Below are 25,412 nucleotides of genomic sequence, written 5' to 3' on the forward strand. Positions count from 1 at the left end.
TAAGTGCTTAACCACTTTAGGAATACGATTCTATAACAACACTTGTTTTTTGATCCTTGACAAAACTTTTGATGTTTGCTTAATATTTTTATAATGTTGAATTGAATTACGAATAACCTTCGGTAGGCCCGGAGGTTAAACATGAGTTAAATTTTATATATTTTATTTACTCAGATTGAATTTGTTAGTAGTTATAAATTTTCCTAAACTAGTCGTAATTAACGTGGAATTATCGATAATTACATACTTCACAACAATATACGTTGGTGCATAGATTAAAGGTAAATGTACAAATAAAAAAAAAACAAAATTGAACAGTCACAACCTTTTCAGATAATTATTGTCACTTCGGACGTGGAGTTTTTTGATGTTTTATTGAGTAACCACCTCAATCCGTCCAAAAGATACACTGAAATCCATCCAAAAAAGGTTCTTTATAAGGATATCCTTCATAAATAAACAATTATGGACCTTATGCGGGTGTTTTTTGACATCTACTCGGTTTTTTTTGAAAAATGATGTTTTTGCTAATAGTCTTGGAGCCTATTCAAAGTAATGGAACCCATATGCATGGAAAATGGTATTACGTATCTTCTACAAAGTCTCAAATCACACGAAGAGGAATCGGAACATATTTAGGTTCTTCGAAATGATCCGGAAAGGCACCTATCTACCACAAGGTTTTTTTTTACTTTTTTCCCACTTCTCGTCTTTCCAGATGATTATTGTCACTTCGGACGTGGAGTTTTTTTATGTTTTATTGAGTAACCACCTCAATCCGTCCAAAAGATACACTGAAATCCATCCAAAAAAGGTTCTTTATAAGGATATCCTTCATAAAAAAACAATTATGGACCTTATGCGGGTGTTTTTTGACATCTACTAGGTTTTTTTTGAAAACTGATGTTTTTGCTAATAGTCTTGGAGCCTATTCAAAGTAATGGAACCCATATGCATGGAAAATGGTATTACGTATCTTCTACAAAGTCTCAAATCACACAAAGAGGAATCTGAACATATTTAGGTTCTTCGAAATGATCCGGAAAGGCACCTATCTACCACAAGGTTTTTTTTTACTTTTTCCCAAATTTTCGTTTTGTATACAAAGGGCTGACGACCCCATAACATCTTCGTTCGAAGACTAACAGCTCATGGAAACAATATTCGTATCGATGAAGACTTCATCAGCACTTGATGTGGTAATTATAAGAAAACTTGGTGCTGCAGTGAATTATAATAGATTAGAAACGAAATTTTGTGATAATTTAGAAACATGTGGCGTTGTTCAACCCCAATATCTATTAGTTTTCGCACAGTTTCTTAATCGTGGATTTACCAATACAAACCACGGATTAAACATTGATCAAAATCAAAATTGATTTTGTATATTTGTAAATTTAACCATGTGAACATCAATTATTATCTAAAATTATCATATAGGACGTCCCAAAATTAAATAAATCAATAACCTATTTTTTTTATTTCTCTTCTTACTTCTTAATTTTGGTTTTCTGTTGTTTTATTAATTTTTCTACCAGCATCTTTAATTTAAATCGTATTTTTTACCGTGAATTATAATAAAAGTACACAAATTTTTGCAACACTTGTGTGTGTACTTGATCAACTGTAAATATTTTTTATAGTACTTTCAATAAATGTAGTTTGATCCTCGTTATCGATTCAATAACGTGTTCAAAAGTCAGAATATACAAAAAAAATCGTGAATTTAAAACAAAATATGTATTTATACGTGTCACGTAAACATGGAATGAATTACCAGATGTTGATATTAAAAAAAAACACGTGTTACACTAAACGAATAAAAAGGTTGTTTAGAATTGATGTCAGTTTTAAATATACTTTTTATTATATAGAGTGAAATCTAAAATATCATTTTAAATTGATTTTATTAGAAATATTATCAAATCCGATAAAATAATTAGGATTTTACGTTTAAAAGCGAAGAAGAAATTACAATTCTCAAAATCATTTTCTGTCTCATTTTTCAAAATGTCGACGATAAACATAATTCGTAACATTAAATATTTGAGACTCGTTATATCATCTACTAAAAACTAGATGGCGTTACGCTTTTTCTATCTATTTATACCGAAATAACTTTTTAATTATATCACTCATCAAATAAATTGTATAACTAACATTATATTTTAAAAAAATCCTTTATTTATATATTAAATATTTTCCCCCCGAAATATTTAAAAAAAAAATATGTCAACGGAAAATTATACCATCTAGCGTTGATGATTCAAAACTGTTTCTTTGTCGAAGATACAGTTCGCATTTTGTACAGTTGCTCGGTCGGTAATTCCACATAAATTGACGAAAGTTTAAAAAATTTACTATACATAGTACTATAATTAAATAATACTGATAACAACTTAATAACAATGCCTCGAAACTCTACATATATCGTATATAGTATGTACATACTCACCGAAACGATTCTAAATACTTACTAAGGAGTTTCGTATTCTACATTTTGTTTTTCAATGACAATCCACCATGGTAATGCTTTCGAACGATAATTTAAACAATGTTTATATGAGTAAAATGTTTGCGACCACAATATATTCAATTCAAGATCGTACGAAATGATTTATTAATTAGGACAACGTCTCTCAATTATATATACGTATACAGGGTGTGTTTAGTTAGGTTAGGTTGTTCTAGGACCAAAATTTTATAATACAAAAGAATTAATAAAAATTCGTAAACTTACACATTCAGGAGCGCGGGGTCTATTTGAGGTTTCAAATGTTCCAGTCCTGATCCATTATTCTTTGAACGATGACTTTTCACGGGTGTCGTTTAATTTCTGGAACAACGATAAATGTTACAGTTTATTTTTTAACAATTGTGTAACATTTCGCGATAATATTTATAAACTAATGTAGTACTAGCTTCTTTAATATAATTACACACTTCGAAGTATGTTTTTATGAATTTCAACAACACACAACAACAGTTATCTTGATCTTTTTCTTCACGACTGGTTGATTCCCTCTTTTTTCTTCGTTTCGCGCCATCTCGAACATCTAATAGTTGCAGTGTTGCCGTTTTTTATTTTCCCATTTCACCAATTTAGTAATTATTCAATATTCATTTTTAGAATCTTAACGCTTCAGGTATATTATACATGATTATAAATAAAATTACGGACAATATGATTAAGTAATTTTCCAAAATAGAGTAATCGCTATAAGTGTCAATTAAATACGTTACATAATTCTAAATAATTTAGTACGTCTTCAAGATCAAAATAATGCTTATAATTTAAATATGAATTTTTCATAGTAATATCTAGATTTGAAATGCAACTAATAATATCGAACGTTTATCCGGATGGAATATAATGAATACTTTGGGGCATGGCGCGTCCTTTTGACCTACATTTTACATTGAATTAATTTTACGAGTTACCTTAAATTTTGAAGCTTATCACTACTTATATTATATATGGGAAATATACACCAGCACAAACAATCGACTAACAGTTTTCACGGTGATTTTTCCATTATAAAATTGAACGATTAGGATAGGAAAGAATCGCGATGTCAGAACGGCGCTGTTTACTGCAGTAGACCACCCCTTTAGCAGGGAGTATACGTATCGGTTGTTATGCGATCAGGGTCGGACTTTCCTCGTTTTAAAATTTCATTTCTTATAATTAAAAAAGAAGAATTTGATATTCGAGAAAATAAAAATAAGAAAATTACTTACAATAAATGATGATACTAACAAATTATTATTTACGAATGTAAAAACTATCAAATAGAAATTGATTTCGATAGAGTCCATATCTGGCGGGAGTGTTTTTAGAAAGGAAATTCGGCGAAGGAAAAATGGAAAGCTACTACTCTAGTTTCGCAGCGGAAATAAATCGTCAGTGGAAAATCAAATACTACTAATTACTAAATCGATGGCTAAAGCGTAGTTCACACTGATTTAGTTGCAATAAAAAATTTATTTATAACAAAACCAGTTATTGGTTTACAATCTAAATGGAATTTTCGTTCGAACGAGGGCGGTATTGATATTCTATAATAAAAGTATATACCTCAAATCCGAAAAAAAAAAAATCTGAATCGGGAATTTCTTTATCATAAAAATTTGTTATTTATATACTGTCGGCGAAAGTATCTTTGAACAGTTTTAATTCCCGTGAGATTGTCTTCACATTGTAGGGATATTTTTATATTTCTTGACGTATAATCTAAAAGATGAGATGTAAAGAAAAACGTAGAAATACGAAAGGTTCAGTTTTATTTCCAACTAAAATATACCACCAATAACAATTTATTATTAATAATATGTCGTATTGGAAAATTCCGAATCAATTTTTGGTGGATTTTTGGCGTGAAACAAGCCCAAGTCACCTTCCCATCATTGGCATCACGTTAGTGCATGGAAACTGAAGACCACGCGCCTGCCTAACGACATCGAATGGTTCAAGGACATCGGACTTTGGTGACGTCATGAACTATGATCTGTGAGTGTGAGATTTGTTTAAAGGTGGATATAAAGTAAAGGATTTGTCCTTGATGTGTTTTTGTTTCGTTTTAGACATAGAAGTGAAAATTATTGTTTGTGAATGTTAAAATTGAGCTTTGGAGGAATGAACGGGATCAAGATATATCAGAAGAAAAGTTTTTAATGTTTCTTTTTCGATCTATATTCAAAACATGCAAATATCTAGCGACGAAAATTCCATGTTTATTTATGCGAAAGAAAAATCTAAATCCCATGATAAAAGTACGCCGATAAGGGTCAGCGTAATTTTATAAGTATATAAAGAAGGTATAGATACGGATACGTTTCATCTTTTGACCGACATCCATTCAGAAATCATCGTTTCTAAGAATATTTTCTGAAATTATGAATTCTTGTGTGAGGTAAGTTTTATTCTAATTATTTATTTATTCACCTTATTATTATTATGTTATTTTATCGATACATTCGGGAAATATTGTATACAACAAAAATTATCCTGTAGTTCGAACCGTTATTTAAAAAAAATCCTTTAATGACAGTTTCATATCACATATATAATAAAATTGAAATAATTATATAATAAAAACTGATTTTTAATACATTTTCAATAATCTTCGATATATTTTTTAACGTAATTTTAGTTTTCTGATAAAAAGAATTACATTTTAAATAAAATATCTGTGTAATTAATGAAGGTAAATAACTAACCTAACCTACAAATACGTTCATGTTTGTATTTCGATAATATATAACATTTTAATATTTCCCTACATATTATTATTTCTAAATTTTATTTACACTACTAAAAATATACGTATTCGTATACAATTATTTGATAATTCTATACTACGTCTACGTCTTAGACTAAATATTTTGTTTACAATGTTGCCAGCCATTTCAAAGAGATTTCCTAGTACAGATTATTAGTAATCATTTTTTACTTTAATAAACACGTGGATCACTTGGTTTTTCTACGAAAATATTGGACGATGTTTTGTTCTTTTTAGAAGTAATGGTCTCTATCCGGTATTGATAGTGTTTTTAATAGCGTGGTTGAATATATGCAGCAGTTACGGACAACTCACTTTTTCGAAAGGTTGGAAAGTTGGGAAACGTACTGATGACGAAATGGACGCCCAATTGAAAATAACCACAAACGCGCTTTGTCAGTTTCTATTGGTGAGTTCAGTCTCAAGATATTAATTATAAAATGTTGAGTAGGAATTCTGCGGGTTTCAAAATGTTATTTTCTAATCTAAGTCATCTTTTATTATGTTCCTTGCATAATAATACACTAACAATGAAAAATTCAATGACTCACAAATTATAACCTACAAATTATAACCTAACCTCTTGAAGCTTTGATATTCGTTAATCTCGTATAACAATTTAATGTATTAAAAAGTTTGTGTTCTAGAATTTATAACTCGCAGAATTTGTAATTACTTTTATTATTACAATAAATTATTTTCGATAATCGATCTACTGATTTCGATATTACTTCTTAGAAATTATTTTTTTGTGTGTTGTAGAGTCAAATTCGGGATATTTTTCCTTGTGAAAACCATCAAATATCCAACAAACAATTCGAAAGTATACTGAACAATCAATTATAAAACAAATATTTAAAAAAAAAACAGCTACTGGTTATTAATTGTTTTGAAACGTGTATAAACATGTCGAAATAAAAGTTGTGTAAAAGTTCAACGATTTTATTTTCATATGTTCCTGTTTCCTAATTTATTTCTTACATATAGTTAAGTGTGTAGCTTCAGGTGTTGGAGGAATTGAATTAAAACACAAATTTGATTCACAATAAATATGTATTAATGAAAATAATATTTATATACATAAATTATCTGGTAGTAAAGTCTAGTACTTATTTGCCACCCTGTATTCGACGTAGAAATAATTCCATGTTTCATCGTTTGATATGAGTCGCTGAAAATAAGCTGTGCAATACAAAAATTCGAATACAGGGTTAATTGTAAAATAAAATACAAAGAAAAACACTTAGAGGATAAGCTCGACGAAAGCGGTATCCAAATCGTCTCCAATTTCCTTGTAGCGTTCCTTTTCGGCTACCAACTCATCTGGAAAAAGTAAGTTACGTTGCAATAAGATTATTTTTGAAGAAGCCTTGAAAATCTGGGTCTATTTAATTTTTATATATTTGAAAAATGTATACACTCAAATGATTATAAAACGTGTTTTAATTTTTCATTACTACCCCACACGCACCTCCAGCTCAACTCCTGATACTTTTAAATAATAATTACTCCTTATATTTTAATAGACAAATATCAGCAGCTAACACACTACACTTATTGTACTCCTACACTGATTGACATCTATCGGAGCGTACAGCGGTGTAAGTGTGGTGTAGTGTAGAAAATATTTATCTGGTTCTAATGAAGAAATTAAAGGAAAGTACTGTTAAGAAACAAATTCAAGGAGTTTGTGAATGACATAGTAGTCATGATAATAGTGAGTTGATGTTCTTTGGTGATGTAAATAAATTGCATAAAGCACTATCATAGAAGTCTTAACTGAAGCATGGAAAAAGTGTACTCGATTTTTAATTACACTACATAATGTGAAACAGGCTTTAATATGCCATCTGTCATTCATTCAAATGATTCATTAACTTTTGTTTATATGAATTATTTTATCAAATACTAATATTACCTAAAATGTGTTTAATTTCAACGTACAAGGTATATTTTATTTCAGTAATAGTACATAAAAATACATCCCTGGTAGGCGAAACCTGGTAAAATTCGGAAAAAGAAAGTATGTATAATTTTCTAATTTTCAGATTCTATTAGCTTTTTCAGTATCTCACCTTATTTAAAGTACATCTATCTGAACAGACCTATATAATAGTGAATATATATATATATATATATTTTTTAAATCTTCTAACCCAGATTTTCTTTTAAAACTGGAATTTTTACAATAATAGAATAGTTATTGCATCATATATGTATACAAAAAATTCAGTTTATTTCAATTGTAAATTATTTAACTCATGTTTGAACTTTTTTTTCAATTTAATAAGTGGAGCAGGTTTCCTTCCAATAATATTGGAATAAATAAATTGATTGTGGTTGTTTATATACTTTTCATTACTCTCTAGTGTATTCTAATGCTAATTTTCTTTTGAAAAATCACAGCAGCCCAATGTCATGTTCAATTTCATAGTACAAGGTAATTTTATAGAAATATTTTAATTTAGGACATTTCGAAATTTGAATCTAATTTAATCTAAAAACGTAATTCATGAGGATACTCCAGGGAGATTATGTATTACTTCAAACTTTCTTTTATGTGTTTCGACTCATCTTTATTGAAAGATGAACCTGTCGTAATTCTATTATTGTAATAATATTAAATAATTATATCAACAAAAACGCAGTTTTATTTATGTTTATCAACTCAGAATGAATGTGTGAATGAAAATTAAGCTTGAGGATCTTTTTCATCCTTTATGTTCAATTTATTACTAATTTTTTTTTTCTCAATGATTTACGAAAAGTTGCCATTTTGTAGTAAAATACCTTAAATGAAATGATGATTATGTCTTGTAATATGTAATGTTTTTACAATTTTAAATTATTAATGAAGAAAGACAGGTACCATTTCTATGATTAGAAGAAATGTTGTAAACTTCTATTAAAAAACAAAATTGTATCAAGTTAAATTCAATAAAAACTTATATTTAATTTATCTAAATTTTAACTAGTTTTATTTATATCCCATATAAACGAAATGGTAAAAAAAGTTGATGGTATCCACAGCATTGTCAATCTTGTACTAATATTCTTATTGATCTTTTTTTATATAAAAAGCAAGTCGTGTAGAAACGCCTTTAGATATTGGAATTTCTTCAAGTTGTAGTGCCTTGGTACCTGATTCCACAGGTTTGCACTTCTCCAAAGATATTCATGAGCCACGTCTGCCTTTCGAGTAAATCTTGCAAAAACTGTTGGAAGAACATTTGTCGTGTTAGTATTGTTTCTTCAATGCTCTAAACAGTCCAAGTCAACTCCAGATCGTCTATAAGTCGAACAGTATTTAATTGAGTATACTTGGGAGCCGAGCAATACTCCAAATATAAACGAATCTGGACCTTCTAGAAAATTAGAAGCTGTTGCTGAGTATAGTTTTGAGGTCTTAAACATGATTTCAAGTTTTTGTGAAACTATCTTTGCTAAATCACCCGCGTGACTATTTCAGGACGCGATTTTATATATGAGAGCTAAATTTCTGAATGGAAAAAATTGGTAGTACTCAATTTGACGTTACCAAAGGCCTATCAGTTGTTTTGGATAGAACCTTTTTATGTTATTAGACAAGCTGTGAGACTCAAGTGTTCAAACCGAGCTCGTGTAAGTGCTGAGCATTCACAGATGACTTTTCCTTGTACTAAATCGTTTATGTCCTACTTCAGCTTAGAAGTCTAGTCACTAGACGATTTTCGCGCTTGTTGTCTGTGAGGTTTAGATTTTTCATTCAATGATCAATTTTTTTCAATATTAATTCGATTCGATTTCAAGTAAAACCTCCTTCAGATATGTAATGGAGTTGTTGCCAGACTTCCTCAATTAGCTGTGGGGTTTGGATTTTTTATATTTATTTTTACTAAAAAAAACTCATTGTATGTGAAATTTTTCAACCAAATCGATTCGAAAAGATAAATTTTATGTATTGAGTAAGAAAATTCGTGAAAAAACGTTTTTGTTGTACAATTTTTGTTAGGTTAGTGTGCATTCTTCAAAAACATGCGAAACGAAAACGAAAAAGGCGATTAGTAAAATAAAAAAAACAACAACATTGAATTAAAATTTTTTTTATATAACTAAATAAAATACATAGTAAATATTAGAATATAAACAGGCTTTTAGGCTAGACTTCATAATTTAATTAATAATTATTTGAAAGAAAAAACTCGTACGAAAAGAACACACTTGTGAATAAAGGAACCAAAACAATAACTGTCACCGAAACCCTTTTTTTTTCTAGAGCGAATTTTTTTACTTAAATTAAACAATAATAAAAATAAATTAATAGAAATCGAACGTCGTGGATGGGTCCTTTATGAACAAGACATATTAAATATACGAATTTTTTTTTTTAAGAAAAAAGATTCTTCAAAAATACGTTTCGACGAGAAGTTGAATCGCCGGTTGCTTGGAAGTATCAATTTAAAAAAAATTCGTAAATTTATTTGCATTACAAAAATTCGCTAATGTATAAAAATGTACAATATACAAAATTATGAACCGATAAATATTTTTTTTTTCAACCGAAGAAGTAACTTTCGACCAATGGCAGTGTTGATCCTACAGATATTGCAATAATTCAGAGATCAACGCCTCTTTAAATACAAACAAAGCTAATACGGATATCTAAGCACCAATAATTATTTTCGCGTCATTTAAATGCTTAGATATAAATTCGTTTTTTGTATATTGCCGCCAAACAATTTGTAAAAAATGAAGTTATCATCTTATCTATCAACCTCGACGTGAATTTTGGCAATTTGTGTCATTTTTTTTGAAATAATTACGAATTTATCGGTTTGGAACAAAAAAATTTGAATTTTTCTTTAAATCTCTTATTTTTTTACACTTAGGCAACATTGTAATGAATTTTCGTATATATTTTTTACGGAAAATTGGTAATTGAATTGGAAAAATATCATAAAATGTATTTGAATTTTTTCATTAAATCTCAATTTTTTCAAACACTTAGGCAACACTGTATTTAGTATTCTTTTGCTTTTTCACAATTTTTTTTTAAATTTATACGAGAAATGAATGAGTTAAATAATTTTGTTGGAAAAATTTCGAATTTCGTATTTGAATTTTTTTCAAAACAGATTTTTTTTCAAATTTAGGCAACACCGCGTTACGAATTTTCGTATTTTTTCTTGTTTTAACGTAATTTTTCACCGAAAATTGATAATTTGAATAAATTTACTTGAAAAAAAACTTTCTTTGAATCTCGATTATTTTTGACACTTTGGCAACACCGCGTTACGAATTTTCGAATTTTTTCTTGTTTTAACGTAATTTTTCACCGAAAATTGATAATTTGAATAAATTTTATTGAAAAAAAACTTTCTTTGAATCTCGATTATTTTTGACACTTTGGCAACACCGCGTTACGAATTTTCGTATTTTTTTCATTTTTTCAACACAATTTCCAACAATTTAATCGGCAAACGAATAATTTGAATAAATTTTATTGAAAAAAAAACTTTCTTTGAATCTCAATTATTTTTGACATTTTGGCAACACCGCGTTACGAATTTTCGAATTTTTTCTTGTTTTAACGTAATTTTTTACGGAAAATTGATAATTTGAATAAATTTTATTGAAAAAAAAAAAAAACTTTCTTTGAATCTCGATTATTTTTGACACTTTGGCAACACCGCGTTACGAATTTTCGAATTTTTTCTTGTTTTAACGTAATTTTTCACCGAAAATTGATAATTTGAATAAATTTTATTGAAAAAAAACTTTCTTTGAATCTCGATTATTTTTGACACTTTGGCAACACCGCGTTACGAATTTTCGTATTTTTTTCATTTTTTCAACACAATTTCCAACAATTTAATCGGCAAACGAATAATTTGAATAAATTTTATTGAAAAAAAAATAAACTTTCTTTGAATCTCAATTATTTTTGACATTTTGGCAACACCGCGTTACGAATTTTCGAATTTTTTCTTGTTTTAACGTAATTTTTTACGGAAAATTGATAATTTGAATAAATTTTATTGAAAAAAAAAAAAATAAACTTTCTTTGAATCCCAATTATTTTTGACATTTTGGCAACACCGCGTTACGAATTTTCGTAGTTTTTCTTGTTTTAACGTAATTTTTTACGGAAAATTGATAATTTGAATAAATTTTATTGAAAAAAAAAATAAACTTTCTTTGAATCTCAATTATTTTTGACATTTTGGCAACACCGCGTTAGGAATTTTCGTATTTTTTTCATTTTTTCAACACAATTTCCAACAATTTAATCGGCAAACGAATAATTTGAATAAATTTTATTGAAAAAAAAACTTTCTTTGAATCTCAATTATTTTTGACATTTTGGCAACACCGCGTTACGAATTTTCGAATTTTTTCTTGTTTTAACGTAATTTTTTACGGAAAATTGATAATTTGAATAAATTTTATTGAAAAAAAAATAAACTTTCTTTGAATCTCAATTATTTTTGACATTTTGGCAACACCGCGTTACGAATTTTCGAATTTTTTCTTGTTTTAACGTAATTTTTTACGGAAAATTGATAATTTGAATAAATTTTATTGAAAAAAAAAAAAAACTTTCTTTGAATCTCGATTATTTTTGACACTTTGGCAACACCGCGTTACGAATTTTCGAATTTTTTCTTGTTTTAACGTAATTTTTCACCGAAAATTGATAATTTGAATAAATTTTATTGAAAAAAAACTTTCTTTGAATCTCGATTATTTTTGACACTTTGGCAACACCGCGTTACGAATTTTCGTATTTTTTTCATTTTTTCAACACAATTTCCAACAATTTAATCGGCAAACGAATAATTTGAATAAATTTTATTGAAAAAAAAATAAACTTTCTTTGAATCTCAATTATTTTTGACATTTTGGCAACACCGCGTTACGAATTTTCGAATTTTTTCTTGTTTTAACGTAATTTTTTACGGAAAATTGATAATTTGAATAAATTTTATTGAAAAAAAAAAAAATAAACTTTCTTTGAATCCCAATTATTTTTGACATTTTGGCAACACCGCGTTACGAATTTTCGTAGTTTTTCTTGTTTTAACGTAATTTTTTACGGAAAATTGATAATTTGAATAAATTTTATTGAAAAAAAAAATAAACTTTCTTTGAATCTCAATTATTTTTGACATTTTGGCAACACCGCGTTAGGAATTTTCGTATTTTTTTCATTTTTTCAACACAATTTCCAACAATTTAATCGGCAAACGAATAATTTGAATAAATTTTATTGAAAAAAAAACTTTCTTTGAATCTCAATTATTTTTGACATTTTGGCAACACCGCGTTACGAATTTTCGAATTTTTTCTTGTTTTAACGTAATTTTTTACGGAAAATTGATAATTTGAATAAATTTTATTGAAAAAAAAATAAACTTTCTTTGAATCTCAATTATTTTTGACATTTTGGCAACACCGCGTTACGAATTTTCGAATTTTTTCTTGTTTTAACGTAATTTTTTACGGAAAATTGATAATTTGAATAAATTTTATTGAAAAAAAAAAAAATAAACTTTCTTTGAATCTCAATTATTTTTGACATTTTGGCAACACCGCGTTACGAATTTTCGAATTTTTTCTTGTTTTAACGTAATTTTTTACGGAAAATTGATAATTTGAATAAATTTTATTGAAAAAAAAAAAATAAACTTTCTTTGAATCCCAATTATTTTTGACATTTTGGCAACACCGCGTTACGAATTTTCGTAGTTTTTCTTGTTTTAACGTAATTTTTTTACGGAAAATTGATAATTTGAAAAAATTTTATTGAAAAAAAAAAATAAACTTTCTTTGAATCCCAATTATTTTTGACATTTTGGCAACACCGCGTTACGAATTTTCGTAGTTTTTCTTGTTTTAACGTAATTTTTTTACGGAAAATTGATAATTTGAATAAATTTAATTAAAAAAAAATAAACTTTCTTTGAATCTCGATTATTTTTGACACTTTGGCAACACCGCGTTACGAATTTTCGTATTTTTTTCATTTTTTCAACACAATTTCCAACAATTTAATCGGCAAACGAATAATTTGAATAAATTTAATTAAAAAATCATTTCGTATTCAAATTTTTTCTTTGAATCTCAATAATTTTTTCACACTTCGGCAACACCGTGTTGAAAATTTCGTACTTCTCCAATAAAATTTTTATCGGTTAATTCAGCATATGAATAATTTAATCCAATTAAAAATTTATATCGAAAAAATGGCATTTGAAAATTAATTTTCGACCGGTGGGGGGTGAGGAGAATGATTTTTCCAGAAAAACAAAAGAAAATTAAATCGAGTGATTTATCCGTTTAATGGAATGCAAATTCTTAGACGGGAATGCGTTAGTGAAGGCCGGCCTTTTTTTTATCTCGGTGTTTTACAATTTTTTGTGTATATACGTGTGATAATTTTTTATTTTTTTTTTTACATATTTTGGATATCGTGCAAAGTAGCCTCCATCTCATCAGCGAGCATTTTGTTCTTTTCTTTTTCCAGCAAAAGGTCGTCTGCAAGCACAGTGTTATTATGCGACAAACAAAAATCACAAATGGACGATATTAACGTTCATTCCACCAAAACAAATTTACTACATTTCATATACTATTTTAATAATTTGGCAACGTCGTTAACGTAGATATATATATTTTTTTGGAAATCGGTTAATATCGTATTAATTCAAATAAAAAAAAAAAAATGAAACTGTCAATTAAATAAAACAGAAATTAAAAAAAAAAAAAAAAAATCAACGTCAAAATCATACCTTCTAATCTGTCGACTTCCTTTTGGAGTTTCTGGACTGAACGTTCAGCAAATTCGGCTCTAGCTTCAGCCTAAACATGTACGAATACATAATTAATAATCTTCATCGGTTTAATAATAACAGAAAAAAAAATTAATGACAATCAAACGGTTAATAATTATGACAAGAAGGTTCTGCTATTTTTAAAAAAGGAAAAAAAAATTAAATACGAGAAATGTTTGGAAAGATTCTCGTTTAACGAAAAAATTTCGTCTTCTACGTTCCAGCTGATTAATATAGAGGTAGATTCGTTCCGTTTATACTGTACCAAAAGAACTTCAAACTTTCCATATAATTTCCTCGTATATTCAACGTTAATTTTGTTCTTTTCTTTTACCTAGTTTGATCACTAACAAAATATATTGAGTCATTTTGCATTTGTACATATTTTTTTAACAGTATAGAAGTAGATTCCTTCTTTTTACACTGTTCCAACAAAAACTACGAAATTTTTCATATAAACCTCGTATATTCGACGTTAATTTAGTTTTTTTCTTCGCGTATATGGACCACAATCAAAAAATTTCACTTTTTTATTTGTCATTTCGCTATTTGTTCATATTTTTTACACCATTTCGATGCAGTATAGAGATGGAATCGTTCCGTTTATATAGCTCCAAAAGAACTACGAAATTTTTCATATAAACCTCGTATATTCGACGTTAATTTCGTTTTTTTCTTCACGTATATGGACCACAATCAAAAAATTTCACTTTTTTATTTGTCATTTCGCTATTTGTTCATATTTTTTACACTATTTCGATGCAGTATAGAGATGGAATCGTTCCGTTTATATAGCTCCAAAAGAACTACGAAATTTTTCATATAAACCTCGTATATTCGACGTTAATTTAGTTTTTTTCTTCGCGTATATGGACCACAATCAAAAAATTTCACTTTTTTATTTGTCATTTCGCTATTTGTTCATATTTTTTACACCATTTCGATGCAGTATAGAGATGGAATCGTTCCGTTTATATAGCTCCAAAAGAACTACGAAATTTTTCATATAAACCTCGTATATTCGACGTTAATTTAGTTTTTTTCTTCGCGTATATGGACCACAATCAAAAAATTTCACTTTTTTATTTGTCATTTCGCTATTTGTTCATATTTTTTACACCATTTCGATGCAGTATAGAGATGGAATCGTTCCGTTTATATAGCTCCAAAAGAACTACGAAATTTTTCATATAAACCTCGTATATTCGACGTTAATTTCGTTTTTTTCTTCGCGTATATGGACCACAATCAAAAAATTTCACCTTTTTTATTTGTCATTTCGCTATTTGTTCATATTTTTTACACTATTTCGATGCAGTATAGAGATGGAATCGTTCCGTTTATATAGCTCCAAAAGAACTACGAAATTTTTCATATAAACCTCGTATATTCGACGTTAATTTAGTTTTTTTCTTCGCGTATATGGACCACAATCAAAAAATTTCACTTTTTTATTTGTCATTTCGCTATTTGTTCATATTTTTTACACCATTTCGATGCAGTATAGAGATGGAATCGTTCCGTTTATATAGCTCCAAAAGAACTACGAAATTTTTCATATAAACCTCGTATATTCGACGTTAATTTCGTTTTTTTCTTCGCGTATATGGACCACAATCAAAAAATTTCACTTTTTTATTTGTCATTTCGCTATTTGTTCATATTTTTTACACTATTTCGATGCAGTATAGAGATGGAATCGTTCCGTTTATATAGCTCCAAAAGAACTACGAAACTTTTCCTACGAATTCTCGTATATAAACGTTAATTATGTTTTTTCTTAACGTAGTTTCTTGTAAAAAATGACTATATTCTATCAATATACGAGGTACGATGAAAAAATAAAATGTATTCTTTCCACATCCGCCTTATTCGTCAGATTTAGCACCGTGTCATTTCAAAAGCGCGATATTAAATCTTATCGTAATAATTTATAGAAAAATTGTTAAATTGTAAGCGTAATTTGAATTATTACGTACTACAGAACCTTATTGCATTCATATTAAAATCAAAACGATCGAGAATAGCCGATTTGATAAAACGTTATCTAATATTAATAAGTTTGATTACATTTATGAGAACGATAATAAAAAATAATAATTTTTTCATATATTACGACGTTGATTAACTTTAACAAACGTTTTTGGTAAATCTATTCGTTTTGCAGTAAAATATGGAATCGCCCTCGTATATTAATTTCTATTATTTTTCACGCGACTCCATTTCGGGGAACCGACACTTTTTTTTTGTGAATAATAATAAGGCGATAAATGTAATCAAACTAATTACGTTTTTTTTTTCGAAAATAGCAAAGTTAAAAAAAAAAAAAAACTAAAGGTTAAAAATATTAACGTGCAAAGCAAAACTAACAACACCTAATACTTACTAAATTTACAGTGAAATAATTCCTAAAACCCCCAAAAAAGCGATGAAAAAAGCTCATACTATACAGGGCGAATTAATAAACGATCGAAAATATTATTAAAAATAAATTACGACGACTTGGATTATTTAATTAACGAAATTATTTTTATCGGTGTATATCGTGATAAAAACCATCACCCGTGTTTCCCTAAAGACGGAGGGTAGCGAAAATAAATAATAATAAGGGTGGATAAACATAAAATTGATTTTGAAAAAAAAAATAAAAAAAAAAAAAAACGGTTCGAGGTAAATGCAAATCGATGGAATGGGAAAATTTTTTTTCGGCGGATCGATGTGCATGTACCTCGGGCCCGAGTTGGAAACGAACTTACTTCACGCAATTTATCAGAGGTGACGCGGATTTTATCTTCGCTGTGTTCTCTTGTAACAGCAGCCTAAACAACATATACAAGGTGTAGACATGCGAAATGTACAGGATGATCAAATGAAAGGAAAACATGTACACACAATATAAAATCGAATCGGTCGACGTGTTTTTTAATACGTGCGCGAGTGAATGAACGAACGTATATGGAAAAGTATTTTTCTGTTTTATTTTGTTAACTTTTCATTTGTAATTTTGTCAAAAAAATTCCTCGATTAACGAAACTCCGTTGGAAAATTTTTTGAAAACCGAATATTTGGAGAATTGAAGCGATTTCTTGGAAGTTCGATGATTTTTTTTGAAAAAATTTTAGTGATATATCGAAAAATATATTTTTTGAAAGCTCCCGAGTTGTTTTAAATAATTTTATTACGCTTTGAAACTTGACGTTTGTGGGTAAATGACAAACAATTTTTTAATCAATTTTAGGATTTAACTCGAAAATTCGAACGATTTTTCGAAAATTTCCGTTAAATCTAACAATTTTTTGATACTTGGGATACTGACGTTTTGAATCTTGTTGGAAAATTTAAGAGAAATTTATCAAAAATTTGGTGATTTTCGAACTGAATTGAATTTTTGAAATTTCTAAGCTTTATTTATACTGAAAATTCTTTTTTACAACTTTTTTAAAAATATTATTTTAATTATTTTAATGATTTTGAAACTTTTATATAAATACTTAAAATTTTTTGGAACTCGACAGAAAAATTTCGATTTTTACTTGGAACTCTATAAAAATTTAAAATTTTTCTAAAAATTCTGTTAATTTTCTAAAATTCTAAGCAATTTCCTGAAAAATTCGATAACTTCGGATGTTTTTCTAAAATAAAATCGATTTTCTAAAAAATAGACAACAGATTTGATCGTTTTTTTTAATACGTAATCATTTTTCTGAGTTTGACGGGAAGATTAAAAAAATTTTTAAATTTTCGATTTTTTTGAATAATTTGTAAATTTTTTGCCAAAATTCGATAAATATCCAATATTTTTTTTTAATTTGAGCAATTGTTTTAATTAATACGATTTTTTGAAGCTTGCAGAGAAAATAAAGGCAAATTTTTGAAAGTTTCTTTTTTTTTATAAATCGAATCTATTTTTTTTCGAAAAATCGATAATTTTTGAAAACTTTGGTTATTTTCTTTAATTCGTAATAATTTACCGGAGATTGGCAGGAAAATTAAACAATTTTCTTAAATTTTCGATGGTTAAATCGATTTTTTTGACAAATTTAAGAATTTTTTGCCAAAATTCGATAATTTGAGCAACTTTTTTTAATAGAATCACTTTTCTCACGCTAACAGAAAAAATTGAAGAATTTTTTCAATATTTTTCATAAGTGGAACCAATTTTTTGAAATTTTTTTTCGTTTCCTTTAATACGTAATAATTTATCGAATATTGACAGGAAAATTAAACAATTTCATAAATTTTCGATGGTTAAATCGATTTTTTTGAAAAATTTAAGAATTTTTTGCCAAAATTCGATAATTTGAGCAACTTTTTTGAATAGAATCACTTTTCTCACGCTAACAGAAAAAATTGAACAATTTTTTCAATATTTTTCATAAGTGGAACCAATTTTTTGAAATTTTTTTTCGTTTCCTTTAATACGTAATAATTTATCGAATATTGACAGGAAAATTAAACAATTTCATAAATTTTCGATGGTTAAATCGATTTTTTTGAAAAATTTAAGAATTTTTTGCCAAAATTCGATAATTTGAGCAACTTTTTTGAATAGAATCACTTTTCTCACGCTAACAGAAAAAATTGAACAATTTTTTCAATATTTTTCATAAGTGGAACCAATTTTTTGAAATTTTTTTTCGTTTCCTTTAATTCGCAATAATTTACCGGAGATTGGCAGGAAAATTAAACAATTTTCTTAAATTTTCAATGGTTAAATCGATCTTTTAAGAAAAATTTAAGAATTTTTTCCCAAAATTCGATAATTTGAGCAATTTTTTTGAATAGAATCACTTTTCTCACGCTAACAGAAAAAATTGAATAATTTTCTAAAAAAAGTCGATTTCATTTTTAATATTTTTCATAAATAGAATCAATTTTTTGAAATTTTTTTTCGTTTCCTTTAATTCGCAATAATTTACCGGAGATTGGCAGGAAAATTAAACAATTTTCTTAAATTTTCAATGGTTAAATCGATTTTTTTGACAAATTTAAGAATTTTTTGCCAAAATTCGATAATTTGAGCAACTTTTTTGAATAGAATCACTTTTCTCACGCTAACAGAAAAAATTGAACAATTTTTTCAATATTTTTCATAAGTGGAACCAATTTTTTGAAATTTTTTTTCGTTTCCTTTAATACGTAATAATTTATCGAATATTGACAGGAAAATTAAACAATTTCATAAATTTTCGATGGTTAAATCGATTTTTTTGAAAAATTTAAGAATTTTTTGCCAAAATTCGATAATTTGAGCAACTTTTTTGAATAGAATCACTTTTCTCACGCTAACAGAAAAAATTGAAGAATTTTTTCAATATTTTTCATAAGTGGAACCAATTTTTTGAAATTTTTTTTCGTTTCCTTTAATTCGCAATAATTTACCGGAGATTGGCAGGAAAATTAAACAATTTTCTTAAATTTTCAATGGTTAAATCGATCTTTTAAGAAAAATTTAAGAATTTTTTCCCAAAATTCGATAATTTGAGCAACTTTTTTGAATAGAATCACTTTTCTCACGCTAACAGAAAAAATTGAACAATTTTTTCAATATTTTTCATAAGTGGAACCAATTTTTTGAAATTTTTTTTCGTTTCCTTTAATACGTAATAATTTATCGAATATTGACAGGAAAATTAAACAATTTCATAAATTTTCGATGGTTAAATCGATTTTTTTGAAAAATTTAAGAATTTTTTGCCAAAATTCGATAATTTGAGCAACTTTTTTGAATAGAATCACTTTTCTCACGCTAACAGAAAAAATTGAACAATTTTTTCAATATTTTTCATAAGTGGAACCAATTTTTTGAAATTTTTTTTCGTTTCCTTTAATACGTAATAATTTATCGAATATTGACAGGAAAATTAAACAATTTCATAAATTTTCGATGGTTAAATCGATTTTTTTGAAAAATTTAAGAATTTTTTGCCAAAATTCGATAATTTGAGCAACTTTTTTGAATAGAATCACTTTTCTCACGCTAACAGAAAAAATTGAAGAATTTTTTCAATATTTTTCATAAGTGGAACCAATTTTTTGAAATTTTTTTTCGTTTCCTTTAATTCGCAATAATTTACCGGAGATTGGCAGGAAAATTAAACAATTTTCTTAAATTTTCAATGGTTAAATCGATCTTTTAAGAAAAATTTAAGAATTTTTTCCCAAAATTCGATAATTTGAGCAATTTTTTTGAATAGAATCACTTTTCTCACGCTAACAGAAAAAATTGAATAATTTTCTAAAAAAAGTCGATTTCATTTTTAATATTTTTCATAAATAGAATCAATTTTTTGAAATTTTTTTTCGTTTCCTTTAATTCGCAATAATTTACCGGAGATTGGCAGGAAAATTAAACAATTTTCTTAAATTTTCAATGGTTAAATCGATTTTTTTGACAAATTTAAGAATTTTTTCCCAAAATTCGATAATTTGAGCAATTTTTTTGAATAGAATCACTTTTCTCACGCTAACAGAAAAAATTGAATAATTTTCTAAAAAAAGTCGATTTCATTTTTAATATTTTTCATAAATAGAATCAATTTTTTGAAATTTTTTTTCGTTTCCTTTAATACGTAATAATTTATCGAATATTGGCAGGAAAATTAAACAATTTTCATAAATTTTCGATCGGTAATTCGATCTTTTAAGAAAAATTTAAGAATTTTTTCCCAAAATTCGATAATTCGAGCAATTTTTTTGAATAGAATCACTTTTCTCACGCTAACAGAAAAAATTGAATAATTTTCTAAAAAAAGTCGATTTCATTTTTAATATTTTTCATAAATAGAATCAATTTTTTGAAATTTTTTTTCGTTTCCTTTAATACGTAATAATTTATCGAATATTGGCAGGAAAATTAAACAATTTTCATAAATTTTCGATCGGTAATTCGATCTTTTAAGAAAAATTTAAGAATTTTTTCCCAAAATTCGATAATTCGAGCAATTTTTTTGAATAGAATCACTTTTCTCACGCTAACAGAAAAAATTGAATAATTTTCTAAAAAAAGTCGATTTCATTTTTAATATTTTTCATAAATAGAATCAATTTTTTGAAATTTTTTTTCGTTTCCTTTAATACGTAATAATTTACCGGAGATTTGCAGGCAAATTAAACAATTTTTATAAATTTTCGATCGGTAATTCGACCTTTTAAGAAAAATTTAGAAATTTTTCTAAAATTCGATAATTTCCTCACGTTTTTTGAATGAAATGAATGATTTTCTGAATCTAGCAGAAAAAATAAAACAATTTTTTGAGAAAATCGATTTCATTTTGAATATTTATAAACAAACGACATCGATTTTTGGAAATAAATCTACAACTTTCATAAATTTTCGAGCACTTTCTTCAACGCGTCATATTTTTTTGAAGCTTCACGGAAAACTGAAGCAATTTCCCCAAAATTTCCAAAATATATACAAGAGCCAATTCCACCGAGAGTTTTAATTCAGAATAATTCGAAAAAAATAAAAAAAAATTATCCCCCGATCTACTTTTTCATACACTTTTCGTTCACCACCAACGACGACGACGTTATAATACAAATCCTGCGCCCTTCAAATATACATCGAAAAAAAAAAAAAAAAAAAAAAAAAAAAAAAAAAAAAAAAAAAAACGATAAAAAATGAATAAAATGTCCGTAGCATATACATGACGTGGCGTGGTTGAATACACTATGGGAAACATAATTCTACCATCATCCGCTATACACATTCCGAGAAAGAATTTTTTTCGTTTCCCTAGAAAAAAAAATTTTTACCTCTCTCAATTGTTGTTCCACCTGTTTTAACGTAACCGAATACTCGTCCTCCTTGCGGGTGGCCTAAATGTTAGTTAAAATAAATAATAACTCTCATTAGAAACACTTAACAATCGTCGTACATGCTAAAAATAAAATAATAAACAAAAAAAAAAAAAATAATAACGAAAAAAAGTTTGTTAATGTTAAAGCGATCCAACCAACGTAGGTGTTGTATGTGTACCTCCTTTAGGCGAGTGGTCAAGTTCTTTATTTGATTTTTGTATTCTTCTTCGCGTTGATTGGCCTATACGGAGTTTTTCGGATAAATTACGTCTCAATATTTTTATTAAATATCGTATATTGCAAGCTAATTCCGCGTACGTACATATTTCGAAGAGAAAATTTCATTTTTGGTTGATTTTTGGTTTTTTTAGTTTTGCGAAGTGGAATGTGGAAATGAAAATCGAAAAAAAAAAATCTATCGATTCGAAATTCCCGCTAGAAAATTTTGGTTTGTAAAGTGTTTTATCAATAAATATTCGAGTGAATAAATTATTCGTTAAAACGAGAGTTTTTTTTATGAAAATTCATATTCGGCGAACGCATTTTCATACAATTCACTTTTATACCCAGTGAAAACAAAGTTTTTCGAATTATTTCAATCGATAATTCGTATTTCGCGAATTAATAATTATCACACCCCCTGTATATCATTTACAAATATTTTTATTTCGTATCGTACGAATCGAAGTACGCATCTCAATACAACGATTTTTTCAAAGAATTTTTTGAAAAGTTCGATTTCTTTTTGAAATTTTTCAAAAAATCAATAATTTTCTGGAACTTTGAACAATTTTCGTGAAATTTCGATAATTATTTGGTTATTTTTGAAGTATTTCGTAAGATTTTTCAAAAATTCTAAAATTTCTTTTTGTAGTTAATCAAATTTTCAAAAATTTCGAGCATTTTCTCTTGTATATAAAAAATTTCTTGAAATTTCGATCATTATTTGGACCGTACTCAAATATTTCGTGAGATTTTTCAAAAATTCTAAAATTTTCTTTCGCAATTGATCAAATTTTCCAAAAATTGGTAACGTTATCACCGACTTTCAGAATTTTCGAGCATTTTCTTTTCTAAATAAAAAATTTCTCGAAATTTCGATCATTATTTGGACCGTACTCAAATATTTCGTGAGATTTTTCAAAAATTCTAAAATTTTCTTTCGCAATTGATCAAATTTTCCAAAAATTGGTAACGTTATCACCGATTTTCAAAAATTTCGAGCATTTTCTCTTGTATATAAAAAGTTTTTTGAAATTTCGATCATTATTTGGACCGTACTCAAATATTTCGTAAGATTTTTCAAAAATTCTAAAATTTTCTTTCGCAATTGATTAAATTTTCCAAAAATTGGTAACGTTATCACCGATTTTCAAAAATTTCGAGCATTTTCTTTTCTAAATAAAAAGTTTTTTGAAATTTCGATCATTATTTGGACCGTATTCAAATATTTCGTGAGATTTTTCAAAAATTCTAAAATTTTCTTTCGCAATTGATCAAATTTTCCAAAAATTGGTAACGTTATCACCGATTTTCAAAAATTTCGAGCATTTTCTCTTGTATATAAAAAGTTTTTTGAAATTTCGATCATTATTTGGACCGTACTCAAATATTTCGTAAGATTTTTCAAAAATTCTAAAATTTTCTTTCGCAATTGATTAAATTTTCCAAAAATTGGTAACGTTATCACCGATTTTCAAAAATTTCGAGCATTTTCTTTTCTAAATAAAAAATTTCTCGAAATTTCGATCATTATTTGGACCGTACTCAAATATTTCGTAAGATTTTTCAAAAATTCTAAAATTTTCTTTCGCAATTGATCAAATTTTCCAAAAATTGGTAACGTTATCACCGACTTTCAGAATTTTCGAGCATTTTCTTTTCTAAATAAAAAATTTCTCGAAATTTCGATCATTATTTGGACCGTATTCAAATATTTCGTAAGATTTTTCAAAAATTCTAAAATTTTCTTTCGCAATTGATCAAATTTTCCAAAAATTGGTAACGTTATCACCGATTTTCAGAATTTTCGAGCATTTTCTTTTCTAAATAAAAAATTTCTCGAAATTTCGATCATTATTTGGACCGTATTCAAATATTTCGTGAGATTTTTCAAAAATTCTAAAATTTTCTTTCGCAATTGATCAAATTTTCCAAAAATTGGTAACGTTATCACCGATTTTCAAAAATTTCGAGCATTTTCTCTTGTATATAAAAAGTTTTTTGAAATTTCGATCATTATTTGGACCGTACTCAAATATTTCGTAAGATTTTTCAAAAATTCTAAAATTTTCTTTCGCAATTGATCAAATTTTCCAAAAATTGGTAACGTTATCACCGACTTTCAGAATTTTCGAGCATTTTCTTTTCTAAATAAAAAATTTCTCGAAATTTCGATCATTATTTGGACCGTATTCAAATATTTCGTAAGATTTTTCAAAAATTCTAAAATTTTCTTTCGCAATTGATCAAATTTTCCAAAAATTGGTAACGTTATCACCGATTTTCAGAATTTTCGAGCATTTTCTTTTCTAAATAAAAAATTTCTCGAAATTTCGATCATTATTTGGACCGTATTCAAATATTTCGTGAGATTTTTCAAAAATTCTAAAATTTTCTTTCGCAATTGATCAAATTTTCCAAAAATTGGTAACGTTATCACCGATTTTCAAAAATTTCGAGCATTTTCTCTTGTATATAAAAAGTTTTTTGAAATTTCGATCATTATTTGGACCGTACTCAAATATTTCGTAAGATTTTTCAAAAATTCTAAAATTTTCTTTCGCAATTGATTAAATTTTCCAAAAATTGGTAACGTTATCACCGATTTTCAAAAATTTCGAGCATTTTCTTTTCTAAATAAAAAGTTTTTTGAAATTTCGATCATTATTTGGACCGTATTCAAATATTTCGTGAGATTTTTCAAAAATTCTAAAATTTTCTTTCGCAATTGATCAAATTTTCCAAAAATTGGTAACGTTATCACCGATTTTCAAAAATTTCGAGCATTTTCTCTTGTATATAAAAAGTTTTTTGAAATTTCGATCATTATTTGGACCGTACTCAAATATTTCGTAAGATTTTTCAAAAATTCTAAAATTTTCTTTCGCAATTGATTAAATTTTCCAAAAATTGGTAACGTTATCACCGATTTTCAAAAATTTCGAGCATTTTCTCTTGTATATAAAAAGTTTTTTGAAATTTCGATCATTATTTGGACCGTACTCAAATATTTCGTAAGATTTTTCAAAAATTCTAAAATTTTCTTTCGCAATTGATTAAATTTTCCAAAAATTGGTAACGTTATCACCGATTTTCAAAAATTTCGAGCATTTTCTTTTCTAAATAAAAAATTTCTCGAAATTTCGATCATTATTTGGACCGTACTCAAATATTTCGTAAGATTTTTCAAAAATTCTAAAATTTTCTTTCGCAATTGATCAGATTTTTCAAAAATCGGTAACGTTATCACCGATTTTCAAAAATTTCGAGCATTTTTTCTTCTAAATAC

The 25,412-nt window shown here is 27.0% G+C and overlaps 2 protein-coding genes across 24 annotated transcripts in view; one reads left to right on the plus strand and one right to left on the minus strand.

Annotated features, from left to right (window-relative positions):
- The first annotated feature begins 4,451 nt into the window (after positions 1-4,451).
- LOC130893450 (uncharacterized) lies at positions 4,452-6,219 on the plus strand. The gene is made up of 3 exons (XM_057799583.1): positions 4,452-4,913; positions 5,520-5,691; positions 6,045-6,219. Exons 1-3 carry the CDS (start codon positions 4,897-4,899, stop codon positions 6,126-6,128), a joined length of 273 nt encoding a protein of 90 aa, XP_057655566.1. The 5' UTR covers positions 4,452-4,896; the 3' UTR covers positions 6,129-6,219.
- A 97-nt stretch (positions 6,220-6,316) lies between these two features.
- The window catches only part of LOC130893453 (tropomyosin-2), a 43,230-nt gene continuing 24,134 nt past the window's right edge, over positions 6,317-25,412 (minus strand). For 6 of the 23 annotated variants that reach the window (XM_057799598.1, XM_057799595.1, XM_057799584.1 and 3 more), the window contains 3 exons: positions 22,080-22,142; positions 14,054-14,123; positions 9,525-13,799 (listed from right to left, as the gene is read on the minus strand). In XM_057799598.1, coding sequence (XP_057655581.1) covers positions 13,717-13,799; positions 14,054-14,123; positions 22,080-22,142 — 216 coding nt within the window. In that variant the 3' untranslated portion in view covers positions 9,525-13,716. Of the gene's footprint in view, positions 6,606-9,524; positions 13,800-14,053; positions 14,124-16,851; positions 16,915-21,856; positions 21,920-22,079; positions 22,143-25,412 lie in introns of those variants that run through there. The other 17 variants (XM_057799602.1, XM_057799600.1, XM_057799591.1 and 14 more) reach the window with 5 other exon arrangements.

This window comes from Diorhabda carinulata, chromosome 4 (genome assembly GCF_026250575.1).
Source record: "Diorhabda carinulata isolate Delta chromosome 4, icDioCari1.1, whole genome shotgun sequence".
Lineage (NCBI taxonomy): Eukaryota > Metazoa > Arthropoda > Insecta > Coleoptera > Chrysomelidae > Diorhabda > Diorhabda carinulata.